Here is a 13,968-nt window from a genome sequence, read left to right as displayed (position 1 = left end):
CCTTCAAGTACAAGTGTAAAAAGAGGTTCTGTGCATTCCACAATGAGGAGGATGGGAGAAATCTCTGGTCATCTTGTAACAGTGTGTAATGACATGTTACTGAGTTTTATACTTGTCATTTTTTTCCTGCAGTGACTGAAGCAAGGCTGTGTGACATTCCATGTTGGAGAAGACACACAATTGAATGCTCTTGGCTGGAACGTAGGAACTATAGCCTTGCTGGGGCCCATGACCTTGGCCTTGTGTACAAAAATGAAGTACTGCGATAGCAAAGCTGAACATCTAACACTAGCTGTCTCCTGCTAGATTCCTCCTCGCTCAGCATATAACTATAAATACATGTAAAATTACATGTAGATCGCTATATTTTTATTTGCTTGCTCCTAGAAGAGGAAAAACAAATCAACTTTGAATCACATCTAGGTCGATGCTTTAATTTTTGGAAGCTTATTCAGCATTTTTCATTTACTTTGGCCTTGCCAAAGAGCCTCCGCTATGTCAGATTTTGTGCACATGCATTCTGTGCTCAAAATATTCACATGGGGATCTTTTTTCAGGCCACCAGGCAAATCTGTGTCCAGAAATTTTTGACTTTTTTGCTTTGTATAATCATAGACTTCATTGCTGCTGGTTTCTATAAGGAGTCCTGTTGTCATATCAAATGTCTCGTAATAACTGAGGGCTGTCAGCAACCTGTGATGTTTGCCTTTTCTCTGTCTCCCTCCCATGAAAAAGCTTGCTTCTGATGGAGGAAGAGGGAAGAGCTTTCTTTCCCCCAGATCCTTTATGTTTCCATTGTGGTTTTTAGTTATGTACTGTGTGCTCCAGAAAATGTTCCGTGCATTACAAACTCAGTTTGGTAATTCCTGAGTTGGTAATTCCTGAACTGGTTCTGCTTGCCTCCAAACAGAAACATCTGTGCAAACCGTGTGGGGCCGGGAGTGACTTCCCAGTAAAATGATTGGGATAAAATGAGCCAGTGATTTCCCAATATTTATAAACGAATATATGGTATTACTTGTTTAAGCAAATCAGACTTTTAGAGTCTGAAATTGCATTCAGTTCTTTCTAGTTTTCAGTAAAACAGGTATGTGAATTACTTCTTCCAGTGTGGGTCAGGTTAAAGATGTATTACAAGCTATGCAGGGAAAACATGCAAGCCTTGCTCCTGTTTGCCTCAGATATTTCAGCAGAACAGTAAAGGATTCCATTGAATGAAACTGAATTGTTTCCCTTAGTTACCATAAGAGCTTAAATGTAAAACACCTTTTGTAGTTTTCGGTGTTTGTGTCCCTTGAAATACGGAGTTGGGGCAAAAAAAAAAAAAGGTCCCCTGTGAAGTCAAATGCCTGCCCACTTCAAGATCCGGATTGTACTTGTGCACAGATGTGCTCCTAGGAATCGGGCATTTGTAGATGCGTGCTGGCTGGCTTCCTAATCTCTGTGCAAACACAGCTATCAGGCCCCTTTGGCAAAGCAGAAAGCCATGTTATGTGGAACATGTCCTGTATATATTTCATACAAGGTAACAGAGTCTTAATGCTAAATGCAAGGTGATAACTTAATGATGGGATTAGTCTGATCACTTAATATGCACAATCCTGGAAGTGAATTACTTGCATCAGATGTAGTGGTATTTATTATTCTGTACAGAGCGAAAAATGCATATAAAACATATGCTTACATTACATGCACGCAGAGTTCATGCTCCATAAATCTTTTCTATTTTCTAATTTACCTTTCTCTAAATGATGTGCATGGAATATGCCTTATTACAGAAAAATGCTGTTCATAATCTGACTGTGGAAAAGTGCCTATATGGTGGTAATGCGAGTAAGGCAAGTAAGACAAATTATCCTATCAGTTTACTACATCACCAGGTAACATTTTATATTGTGATGTTTAAAAAAAAGTTTATACCTCAAATGTGCATTTTATTTTGCAATCAGCTGTGGGGTTGGGATGGGCATGTGGGAGGGCTGGGGAGGGAAGATTTATTCACCAGAGCCGCTGATGGAAATCCTCAAAAAAAAAAACAAAAAAACCCTCTGCCCACTATAATTGTTTCTTTTTTGCCATTTCTGATAACTATCATGAACACGGACAAGTAATTTTTCATAATTAAATTGGATAGCTTTATTTTACAAAGGTATGGAAAGTTTACAAAGCAGTATCTAAATCTTAACTATCATTAATTGCATTTGCACTAAATGTGATGATGTACTTTTGCAATTTATTCTGTAAATAAAATTACACTAAAAATATTTGTATTAAAAAAGAAGAAAAGAAAAAAATATTCCCGGTGGAGAACTGGACTGGTATTTGGCCAGAGTGAATCCCGCCCAGTCAGATGTAGCTGGGGACAGTGGGAAGGTCAGAGGAGGTCACCACTGGAGAGGTACTGGACTCTCGGACAGTACACAGAACTTCTGGAAGTAAGTTCCTACAGCTGACCCTCCTAGGGAACATCTGGTGTTTCCTCCTGTCTCGCCCCCAAGCCAAAAATAAGTAAGAATAGCCGTTTACTCTATTGTACTCAGTTACACGTTTGTGCTGTGATAGAAGTTGAAAAACGGTTGGTGAGAGGCTTTTGCCCCTAAGTGCCCCCCGTCCAGTGTTTCCCTGGAAATGCAGGACTCCTGACCTTGAGGTGGAAAGTGGCCTTCAGAATACTTTGTGACTACCATGGGGGCGGCTGGACCCAAGGGCAAAGCCTGTGAGGGAGACGTCAGAAGGCAGACCCAGGCTGCAGAGGGAAGCCGCCGCTGCGGTGTTTGCCCTTCCTCACCTGCGCCGTCCTCCTGCAGAGCGTCAGCAGCGGCTGCTGTTGAGAACCTGTTAGCTGGGCTGAGCTGGTTCACCTGTGACACTGGTTAGGTTGCGCTTTTCAGCTGATTATCCCATTGAACACGTCTCACCAGTATTTAGTCAGAGTTGGACAGACGATGTATTTGGATTGTTGTCCTGGTTCATCTACCGATGCAGAACCATAATCATTCTAAAGTACCTTGGAAGTATGTAACTGTTCTCAAATAGCTTTATGATCCTGATGATGTTTTAAAAAATAATAAAGTTGGATCTTCCATGTTGCAATCACAAGGTTAAAACCAGTATTTAAAAGTGGAAAAAGTATTAAAAGTATTATGGACAAAAGTGCCTGCTTGACTGTGTTTCTCCTTAATACCAGGGTGCCGCCCCATATCATCCTGGGTGTAAATGAGAGGTGGAAGCACTCGGAGGTGTAGTTTCCCCAAACTGTAGGTTATGAACCGATGACCCAGCCAAACTCACTACCATCGAGTCAATTCTGGTAGAACTTCCCTGGTGTGTATCCAAGACCTTAACACTTGATGGGAGGAGAAAGCCTCGTCTTTGGCAGAACGACTGGTGCTCTGGGACTGCAGACGGAGTGGCTCGCAGGCCAGTGAGGAACCCACTTCACCACCGAGGCTTCTTTGTGAATCAATTAGGACTTGAGAAAATGATTGCCATGTAGTGGGCTCCAGTACTTCGTGATTGAAAAGTTTGTTTTTTGTTTGTTTCGGCAATGAAGTCGTACACAGTTGGGTGTTTCTAAAATGAAAACACTGAGCCCATGTGAGCTGACAATACCTCACACGACAGACGGGTGCTGCCATGCGCATCACAGTACAGTTTATAATAGCGAGAAGCTGTCAGGAGAACGGGTAAAGAAACACCTGGTACGTACACACACATGCATGCACGATGAGATCCTATGCACCCCATGACACAGACGCATCTGGAGATCATGCCGATGCAGCTGGTCAGTCACAGAAGGGCAAATACCGTATGAGCCGACTACCGTAAGGGTACGAACCACGGCAGAGACTTGCATTAAACTGCCAGAGACGCGGAAACAATGGCGGGTGGCACGGGACTAGGCAGTGTTTCCATCTTGTACATGAGCTTGGTGTGGGTCAGAGCCAACTCGGGCACGTTAGCGAGGCTGGAGTGCCGCACCAGAGGGCTGCCATGTTGAAAGGGAGGTGGAACACCCCAAGAGGGAGGGAACACTGGGTAGGATGTGGGGGAGGAGGGATTGAGCGGCCGAACTGTTGCCTGCAGAGCTGGTGATCTGAAATGTATCACCCCCAGTCCACAATTTTTTTTTAAAAAATCACCAGGTACAGGAAGTCAGCGAGATTTGCCACCTTCCTTTGGTGCCTTGAGGTGGCAGAGGGGTGATACAGCATTGGGCCTGCAAAGTCAGCTATTCAAAACCACCCTCAGAGGCTCCTGTAAAAAGTTAGTTCTGCCCTGTCCTGCAGGGTCACTGCGCATCAACTTGATGGCAGTGAGTTTGGTTTTGGTATTTATTCACTGCCATCCTGCCAGGGTCTTCAAGCTTAGAGGAATGGGGGTGGGGCGGGGGAGTGCCTCACTACAAGCCCACGGAAGGTGTGTAAGATAGTTGAAGTCAAGGAAAAGAAGCTATCTTTGTGAGCCACCTGCCACCAAAAGGCCAAGTCCAGCAGACCAGGTTCACCCTGAATCATTTGGCAGGTTCCCTCCTGTTTATTCCCTTGAGAGGCCGAAGTGCATCATGCAAACAACCTCCTGCAGCCGAAAAAGCTGAGTCAACACCCAGGCCGCGTTGGCAATCAAAGTCATTAAGTCTCCAGCTCCCCAAATAGCTCCTGCAACAATGGTGAGCACTGGGTACTTGACCGCGCCCTTCCAGGATTGGGAAGGACGCGGCATAATTATTTTTTGACACCCTGAAATGTGTGCCTTTTCCCGACTACTACAGGCACTAAGCATGTCCTTCGCTCCAGGTGCAGAGAAGAGTGAAAGGAGCGCGGAGGCGGTGTGCGTCCCGCGGCTTGGCTGCGCGCGGCCAGCAGGGGGAGTCCGCGGACCGCTCCGGGGAGTGGGGGGAGCGGGGGGAGCAGGGGGGGGCGCCGGGCTCAGGAGGGTACGGAGAGGGTGGGCGCGGGGCTTACATAATATCGCTGGTTTATGCAGCAGGGAGAGAAAAAGCGGTAGGACTCGGTGCCCGGTTTTGTTTGCGGAAAAGCCAACTGTTGAAGTTATTTTTACTTTTAATAACACCTGTGCCAGCGTCCAAAAGGATAGTTTTTAAAACTTGCAAGTATTTGGTAATAATATTTGAATATTTCGTAATTTGGTAATAATATTTGAAGCAGCCCAGCGGCCGGCCGAGTGTACAGTCTTCAGTAGTGAACAAGGAAGAACCGAGCGCTGGAGCGCCTCCCAGCGGGTCTCCCTCCACATCTGCGTGAATTCAGATCCTTCCACCACTGCCAAGTGACCTGTTCATACCGCAGACCCCTAATTGTTTTCGTAAGTGACTTGTTCATACCGCAGACCCCTGCTCACTGTTTTCGTAGTGCCCTTCTCTCTGAGGAAGCCTTAGCTTTAGATTGATGTCCAGGGCCATAGCAGTTTGCCTATCCAGCCTACCTCTCCTTGGTGCAGTCTGTGGCAAACCATGCCATCTGGGTAGAGCTCCTCCAGTCCTGAGCGTCAAAAGCTCGTCTCTCCTCCCAGCCCCACTCCTGGGACTCCTGGTGGTGTGATGATTTTGTGTTGGATTGCTAACCACAAGGTCATCAGTTCAAAACCACCAGCTCCCTCCGAGGAAGAAAGGTGAGACTTTCTACTGTGAGTACCAATCGACTGGATGGCAGTGAGGTTACTTTGTGGCTTTGCTGGTGGCATTGATCTGGCAGCTGCAATAATATGCTGGGTTCCAATTCATCTGCCCAACTGGCTGGAAGGCCTCAGTACGCAGTCTCCCTGGAAAACCAGCGAGCTCTCTGAATCGTGGAGGCAGTAAGGGGCGTGGGGGTCACGTGAAAAGGAGCAAATGTGGCTAGGAGGGTTTTTGACCTCCACAAGAACGACTTTGAGTTCTGTCTTAGGGTTCGAGACCCCATCTGAAATATCGTTTAAACACAACACCTAGGAAGCCTTACAAGAGACAAAGACACAGGGATTTCCAGATGAGGAAGGGGAAAATAGTGTCCAAAGTTTCGTTGACATACCAACGCTTAAAATTGGGCATGAGAAGCCAAAGGGCACTCACAAAAGGTTCAGTGATGGCAGATCAATACATCACAGTTACAGGTGCAACTCCAGAGGAGCAGGAGCGGGACCTTGATTGGGGCAAGTACATCATTAGAAAGACAAGATTGGTCTGGGGACTTACAAATGACCAGTGCAGACAGGGTGAGACGGATTGGGCGTGACTCATGACATTGGAACCCCTGGTCCATCCCCAGGACAGTGGTCTCCATCAAAAGGGCACACCTGGACAAGCCCCTGAGCAAGAGACTGCCCCTCCCTGGACTAGCTGGAGAGGGTGGAGATAATCTACTTTCCAACACTGAGCCCGAAGGCAAGATTAGCTAAATCCTTGGGTACAGCTCAGAAAACAGGGGACTCTGCAAGTGGATTTGGGGCTGTCACTGCCATCCATAGCCTGTTGCAAACCGGGTGCTCAGAGTTTAACCTCTAACGCAGAGACTTTTAAACTTGATTGAATAGGAGGCATAAATGGAGAGGCTAAAGAGAAAGACAAGCTTTCTACTCCCATTGGAGTCTTTGAAACTCAAAGGGGGCAGTTCTCCTCTGTCCTATGTAGGGTTCAGATTGTCAGGCAGATAGGCAGGGATGGGATGTCCATCGACGCATGCCCAAGAGAGCCAAGCACGAGAACAAAGGGCGGCGCACTGCACATGCTCACAGGCCTAGGTTTTCCCACGGTGGGCATGGGTGGGCGTTAAACCTGGATCGGCCCACCTGGGCCAGGTGATTGTAATTCAACTAATGGGGTCGATCTGGAGTCGTCCACCACGCCTCCCCCTGGAGTCCTTGAGAAGACAGGAGCCAGGGAAAGAGGGGAGGAACTGGGGAGAGAACTTCTGAAAGAGTTTGAGACAGGCTTTTGGAGGAGAACTTGGGAGAGAGATCTTTGTGTGACATCGAGCAGTTCTCTGCCAGGCTGCATGGTCGGGTGCTGCGTAAAACCTGGAACTTCCAACTCTCATTAAACTCACTTGGATCACGAGCCAGGCTTCGGCATGAATTCTTTCTCATGCGGAGCCAAGGACCAAGGTGTAACTAGACCAGGGAGAGATCTTACAAGATGAGTCAACACCAACTCATTGGCAGAGTTTGGCTTTGTTTGCTTGGTTGGTGTTCAAGCTGCCCTAGGATATGAGAGAGGTACATACAGATGAGACCCAAGGGCAGAAACACCATGTTCTTTCCCCCTAGGATTTGACTTTATAAAGACAGCATTGGGCTGCTAACTGCAAGCTGGGCCACAATTCAAAACCACCAGTGGCCATTAAGAAGAAAGATAGTTTCTCCTCCTGTAGAATTACTCAAAACCCACAGGAGCAGTTTTATGGGTTCTGTAGGGCCGCTAAGTTGGCATCGACTGGATGGCAGTGAATTTGGTTCTACTTGGGGGGAGGCGGTGGGGCGGGGAGAATTGGAAAGCAAATGCTGTGGCAGCCCACAGGTATCTGGGCTGCAAAGAGTTAAGCTTAGTCAGCTTTGAACTGCTGAGATGATGAAAAAGGAGGTGACTGGCTGAGCCACTTCTGCTGCGTCCTGAGGATACTCTGATGGTGGACACTGAATCCACGGGTCTGCATCCCTGCCAGCAGAAAACGCCCTGCTGTGATCATCAGATAAAAAAATGGCTGTTTTGTTCTTGACCCCAAGAAGACAGCATTTCCTACACGTGGAGCTCGAGAAGGCCTTAGAAGTTGGCTAATGAACCTGCTTCATTTGACAAGGGGGGAAGAACTGAGGGCAAGAGACCTGAAGTTATCCAGATTTAGTGACGGAACCATGAAGGGGTGGCCATCTCTGGAGTCCCTACACAGGGGGCTTTAGGTGCATTGGAGCAGAAATTCTGGGCGCCCCAGGTTGCAAGGGACTGTGAATGACAGTGGCAACACATCTATTTGTAGAACCCTCCCCACCCCCAGGATTACTTTGTGATCATTAATCAAGGATGTACATAACTCTTGCCCTCAGGCAGAGTGTCTGGGAAAGTGGACCACCTCCAGCCCTCTCCCACCAGCCCAGGGAGAGGAAGTCACTCTTTGGGACTTGCCTGCCTGTGTCCTTGATGGAGCTCACCCTACTGGGAAAAGTAGAGGGTTGCATGCTCACCAGCCATGACCTATCTATCCAACTCACCCTGACTGCGTGGGCCATGAGGCCCTGGACCAATCTTGGAAACCCTTCTAACGATGGACTTGTCCCAGTCATGGTCCCACTTCTGCTTCTGTAGACCCCCGGCAACTGTGATGTAGTGAATCATGAATCACAGCCATTAAGTTTGTGGCAGTCCCTTTGGTCCATGATCTATCAGGTGTCCCAACTTGACTCCTTGGATGCCATTTTAACTTGATGCTAATGATCTCGCTCATCCAGATAATGGGTCTGTCCACGGCACTCACATTCCACGCCCCCAACTGGGCTTCTTACCTATTTAACGTTTGAGAACAGGTTTAGACCATGTAAGCCCCACCACCTCTAATCAGTCACTTTCCTGGATAAAATCCAGTGTGGGGGTGTTTCAAAGGCACCAACTATCCTGAGGGAAATTTTGGAGGGAACTGGCTACTACATGGTTTGAGGTGTCTTTGGCCCCAGATTGGATGACCAATGGGCTCACCAGGACTGCTCCAACCTCCACCAGTTTCCTCTGGTTTTGCCCTGCCCAGGTATAGTTCACACCATCTTTTAAGACTGAATAAACATTCTCTTTAAGTTATATCTAAGATGGGCTCTCTCTTGTACCCTAAAATACAAGAAACATGGAGAGCTGTTAAATGTTAAGCCTCAGTGCCAAAGGAACAAGAAAAGGCACGTGACCTGCCTCTAAGAGTCCTCAGTCTGGAGGAGATTTGGCCATGGAGGTACTACTGGGGTACACGTGTACTATTTTCATTTGTGTATACTGTCCATAATTTAACACTACCTACTTTATTGACATACATGCGAGTGAAGCTCACTGGCCTCTCCGCAGGAGCTGTCGATTTGCAGTTACCAGGCTCTCAGCAGCAGCCAGAAGCTGAGGTTACAGGTGTGCATGGGAGCACCCAGATGTGCTGAAGGCCATGGTCAGTGGCTCTGTGCAGGTCAGAGAGTGAGGCTGGAGAGGTGGTCCTGCGTAGTTTATTGTGCCATCCCGGCCAATAAACGTGGGATTAATTGAAGGGCGGAGATAAATGGCTTGACGAGCCTGGCCTTTTGTTGTCTGTTGCTCTTTGATCATCGGACCAGTGTGTGACTGCCTTGCTTGTTCTGTGCCTCAATTTGCAAGCTACACTACACTACCTGTGGGACACCTAACCCATGGACTGTGTCGCTGTAATTTGAGGTTCCTTCAAGACCTGCTTCGCCACACCATTGGAACTTATATCTCTTTCCTTAGACTTCAACGTGGCCTGGGCTCTCACATTTTGGAAAATAAATTAATTTTGCTCTATTGTGAAATCCCCAGTGAGTGTGCTCAGACACCATTAATCCTGCTGGAAATAAACCAATTCTACAATATTTCCCACCCACTCCCCCAGGAGTAATCTTCCCAAAAACGTTTTTATTCTTTGCCCAGGCATCCACTGCCACCGCCACCGCCCCCAACCCCCGCTAATAAATGCCCATGTGGCTAAAGGAAATGAGCTGGAATTGCTTTCTGTTGTTTGCAATCAAATGGAGACTGAGCACTCAGGGTCAGTGTTGTTGAGTTACTCCCAAGGAACAGGTCAGTATAAACAACAAAACAGCATCTTCTGTGTTCAACGCTGCCAGGACAGCCACCAAGAATGCTGCTGGCCCAAGAGCACTGTTCCTTCGCATGAAGGGGGCAGACCACACAGTGGTGACCACTTGCCTCTGAAAATGTCCAGGGAACACGGGAATGGCAGAGACAGAGGGAACATAGCATCTTAAATTCAGTCTCAGGTTAGAATCAGATGCGCAGAAGCAGTAAGCACCTCTTGAAGTATCCTTTAGGGCCCACAGCCCAGCCTGCTGTTCATGCAGAACTGCAGAACACTGCTGGCAAACAGGTGGTCACGGGACTCCAGACATGAACTGTAGGTCACGGCTTTCTAGATAGTCCTGTGGCTTCCACACCTGAGGTCCCCAGGGGTTACTCCAGTAAGAAAGGTCGACCACTCACACTTCATCGGTGTTCACTTCCTTTTCATAATTTACTTGAACTGCAAAAATGTACTCTATAACAAAAGGGACACAATTTAGGAATTATACAAAACATTCATTTAGCAGGATGGTATTGGTTACATTCCCAAAATGAATACTCTCACGGCTCCTTTCGTGGAGAGTTGAGAGAAATAAGAAGTTACGGGCTGCAGTCACAGAGAAGCAACTGACACTTTATATACAACAGAAAAGGCAATCTCCAAAAACACACACCGGACGCTGCCACCCAGAGGTGCCCCACGTTGCCAAGAGCTTGTGTGAAATGTTTCACAAGTGCACCTGCTCACGAGACAGACAGCAGCTTTCCAAGACCGACACTGTCAACGTCAGGTGTGATGCAAAATAGAGTTCTTTAAGGTTTATACAAAACGTATACATTTTAAAAAGAAAAAAATTCTTCAGATTCAACAATCATTGTTGAACCCAACCCCAGGAAGCTAGGAGCTGCTCTGGGTCCATCAAAGAGCCCGGTCGGTGTGCATGCTTCAGTAACCCCCACCCACCGCCCTCCGGGCCTCAGGAGCAATGACCACCCAGTCCTCCAGAGTCATGCCCGTGGCTCTGTCACTGGCTCTCCATGCAGACTGCCCCTGATTAGGTTGGACCCACACCAGGGTGTCCTGGACAACGTTAAAAGAACACTATCTTCTCCAGCCCAGACATGAGTATTTTATCAACATACAGGTTGATTTCGGGGGAAAGTGATCTCATGAACACTTTCAATAAACTCCTTGCATACAGCTTTATTACAACATATACAGATTTGATACAATTGTTTATAAAAAAAACTACCTAGAGTTTTCACCGAAATAAAATTACTTTTAAGAAATCCATGTGGCTTAGAGAATGGTTTTGTGTTGTTCTGTTTTTTTAAAAACGTTTTCCTCACTTTGAGTTCTGAGAGAGGTCACGCGTGTGTTTATATTCGATAAACAGTCACCCTCTTGAGCATGAGGAGCCCTTGTGTCTTTAGGACAAAGCACAAACCTGCATTTCACAAAGCCCTCTGTGCACACAGCCCGCCTGGACAGACATTTACATGTGGACAAGAGACCTCAGAGCAGACACCTGCAGCTATAAACACAGTCTTCATGTCCTTGCCAGAGCACTGTGAGCACATTATTCTGTTGTTCAGAATGAGATTAGTCTTCGTCTGAATAAAGAAGGTCCCCTTGAAGAATAACACTTAGAAGTGACCCCCCCGTCCCCAACAACAACAAAAATCAAGATAGACCAGCACCAAATGAAGTTATTTAGTTCACAAAAAATAAACTTAGTTCTTATATTTAAAGTTCTATAACCCAGACTTAATAATTTAACTATAAAATCAGAGGTTTTGTCAGCTACCGTGTAATTTTAAAATCCATTTTCAACCCAGAGGAAGATTTTCACACTGATCACCAGGAACTTCATAAGTTTCATCGAGACACTTGATGCCCAGCTTGGAGTCTCTGTCAGAAAGGAGCTGCAGATGACCGTCGGTGACGCGTTCGCGCAGAAGATCCGCGCTTCCCAAAGACACAGCACGTAAAGCTCTGGGCTGGTTTCAGACCGGAGGCCTGCCAGAGACCTCAGAGCCCTCTGAAGGAGCCCGCCAAGCCGCCATCTCCCTGACCAAGTCGAGTCAGCCTCAACAGGATATGCATTGAGCTGTTTAATTCACAGATTTCATGTCAGTCCTTCAGAACCCAGTGCCTACGTTTTCAACAGGCTGTTCAAGCTGTTTTCTTCGTGCGACTTTCTTGGAGGTCTTGTAAATTCATCTTTGACCTGGGAGGGAAAGAGCAGTGAGAAAGCATCAGCAACTCAGAGGGTCAACTTGGGACGATACGTCAGAGTAATAAAATTTGATGCTACATATTTTTCTTTGAACTGTTTAAAAAAACTTATGGCCACTGAGTCGATTCTGACTCCTGGCATCCTTATAAAACAGAGTTTCTAAGGCTATAACTCTTTATGGGAATAGAAAGCCTCATCTTTCTTCTGCGAAGCAGCTTATGGGACTGAACCACGGGCCTGTGTTAGCAGCCCAACTCATTGGTCACTATACCATCAGGACTCTTTATGAAAAGCATATTAACTCTGCCTCTAGGGCTTACCTGTTGTGAATCATGTGACTTTTGACAAGATGTCCTGCGGCCAATGCTGCCATCAGGGACAACTCCCCAGCCATGACGGTTCCACAAACAATTCTAGCCAGCTGCCGGGCATTTTCCCCAGGATTGTCCGTGCAGGCTCCTTGCACACCTAACATCTGTGGTCAGAGTGAAATACCAAGTTTACTTTGAATGTCTGCAGCAGCCAAGCACCACCAGGTCACCTCAAGTAAGGCCAAAATGTGCAGGATTTGACAACCACTAAGGATGTGCACCCACACCAAGGCTGACTTGACCCTGCAGTTTGGCTGGCAGTGCCCTTGCTCAGGATACACAGAGCATTCATCATCTGCTCTCTCTCTTCATCTACTTCCTGAATGTACTACAAATGCAAGAGGGCTTCAAAAAGTTTGTGGGAAATGGAGAACGGAAAGATAATGGCAGTTTTTGGAGCCCCTGGGGTATAGATAGGAAGAAACGGGAACCCTAGGGGGTCAGAAGTAAGCCGGAGGATAGGCCATCATGCCTGACGCTCAGTACCTGCAAACAGGCTTGCTGAGGTAGCAGGTTGGTGCCGCCACCGACAGTTCCAATCTCTATAGATGGCATCGTGCAACTGATATACAGATCATCATTTGTAGGACCGCTGGCTTCCATTAAAGTTATACAGTTTGAGCTACCAACATTCTGTGCTGCATCCTGGGAAAAGAAAGAAAATCCATCATATACACCCCTCATCTGGACCAACAGAACAGATGAGAGGAGGGGTGCGGAGCCCTCACCTGCCCGCACGCGATGTAAATCGCAGTCACAATGTTTGCCGCGTGGGCATTGTAGCCGCCTATGCTCCCCGCCATGGCCGAGCCCACCAGGTTCTTGTTAATGTTCACTTCGACCATTGATTCTGTGGTCGTCTTTAATACCTTAAGAAAAGCCAAAGAGTGTTACCCAGAGCAATTTTTATGAACTTCAATAAGCAAGAGTTCAGATGTAGTCCCACAGAACCCCCGCGTCCTCGGTGAAGTCTCTCAGTAACGTGTGCTCCTCTAATGCCACAAGGCCACAGACACAGAAGTGGGCAGTGTAGGGGAAGTCTTCTGTCATTTATAACATATCCCTAGAGCAGCAGTTCTCAACCTGTGGGTCGCAATCCCTGGTGGGGAGGTTGAACGACCCTTTCGCAGGGGTCACCCGATTCCTAACAGGAGCAAAATGGCAGTTATGAAGTAGCAACGAAAATAATTTTATGGTTGGGGTGGGGTCACCACAACATGGGGAACTGTATTGAAGGGTCACAGCATTAGGAAAGTTGAGAACCACTGCCCTAGGGAGTAAACTTTGATTAAAATGTGCGCACACCTTTCCCTAATTTTGAAATCGAAATAAAAAAATCAACTAATCACTCACTTCTCGAACCACCTTGGCTGGAATGACAGCTTCACAAACAACAGACTTTCCCCGCCCTTCAATCCAATTGATCGCAGCAGGCTTCTTGTCGGTACAATAGTTACCACTAACGGCTAGAATCTGGAGGTCAGGGAAAAGCTCGTGAAGTTTTGAAAGTGCTTTCTCTGTACCCTGTAACAAACCAAAATCAAGAAGTTAGTGATTTGTTAGACTAAAATGCACAAAGTAT

At 47.0% G+C, this 13,968-nt stretch overlaps 2 protein-coding genes across 8 annotated transcripts in view; one reads left to right on the top strand and one right to left on the bottom strand.

Moving 5' to 3' along the window:
- CERT1 (ceramide transporter 1) overlaps positions 1-3,144 on the top strand; it is a 127,623-nt gene extending 124,479 nt beyond the window's left edge. For all 6 annotated transcript variants that reach the window (XM_075541184.1, XM_075541183.1, XM_075541182.1 and 3 more), the window contains one exon: positions 133-3,144. The gene's annotated coding sequence lies outside the window, so the exon portion shown is untranslated. The remainder of the gene's footprint in view (positions 1-132) is intronic.
- Positions 3,145-9,782: 6,638 nt separating this feature from the next.
- HMGCR (3-hydroxy-3-methylglutaryl-CoA reductase) overlaps positions 9,783-13,968 on the bottom strand; it is a 32,153-nt gene continuing 27,967 nt past the window's right edge. For both annotated transcript variants that reach the window (XM_075541176.1, XM_075541177.1), the window contains exons 16-20: positions 13,740-13,910; positions 13,115-13,255; positions 12,873-13,031; positions 12,336-12,490; positions 9,783-12,006 (exon numbers count right to left, since the gene is read on the bottom strand). In XM_075541176.1, the coding sequence (XP_075397291.1) occupies positions 11,952-12,006; positions 12,336-12,490; positions 12,873-13,031; positions 13,115-13,255; positions 13,740-13,910 (681 nt within the window). In that variant the 3' untranslated portion in view covers positions 9,783-11,951. The remainder of the gene's footprint in view (positions 12,007-12,335; positions 12,491-12,872; positions 13,032-13,114; positions 13,256-13,739; positions 13,911-13,968) is intronic.

The sequence above is a fragment of the Tenrec ecaudatus genome, chromosome 2 (assembly GCF_050624435.1).
Source record: "Tenrec ecaudatus isolate mTenEca1 chromosome 2, mTenEca1.hap1, whole genome shotgun sequence".
NCBI lineage: Eukaryota > Metazoa > Chordata > Mammalia > Afrosoricida > Tenrecidae > Tenrec > Tenrec ecaudatus.
The sequence above is the reverse complement of the archived record's forward strand: the minus strand, read 5'-3'. Positions and strand labels throughout refer to the sequence as shown.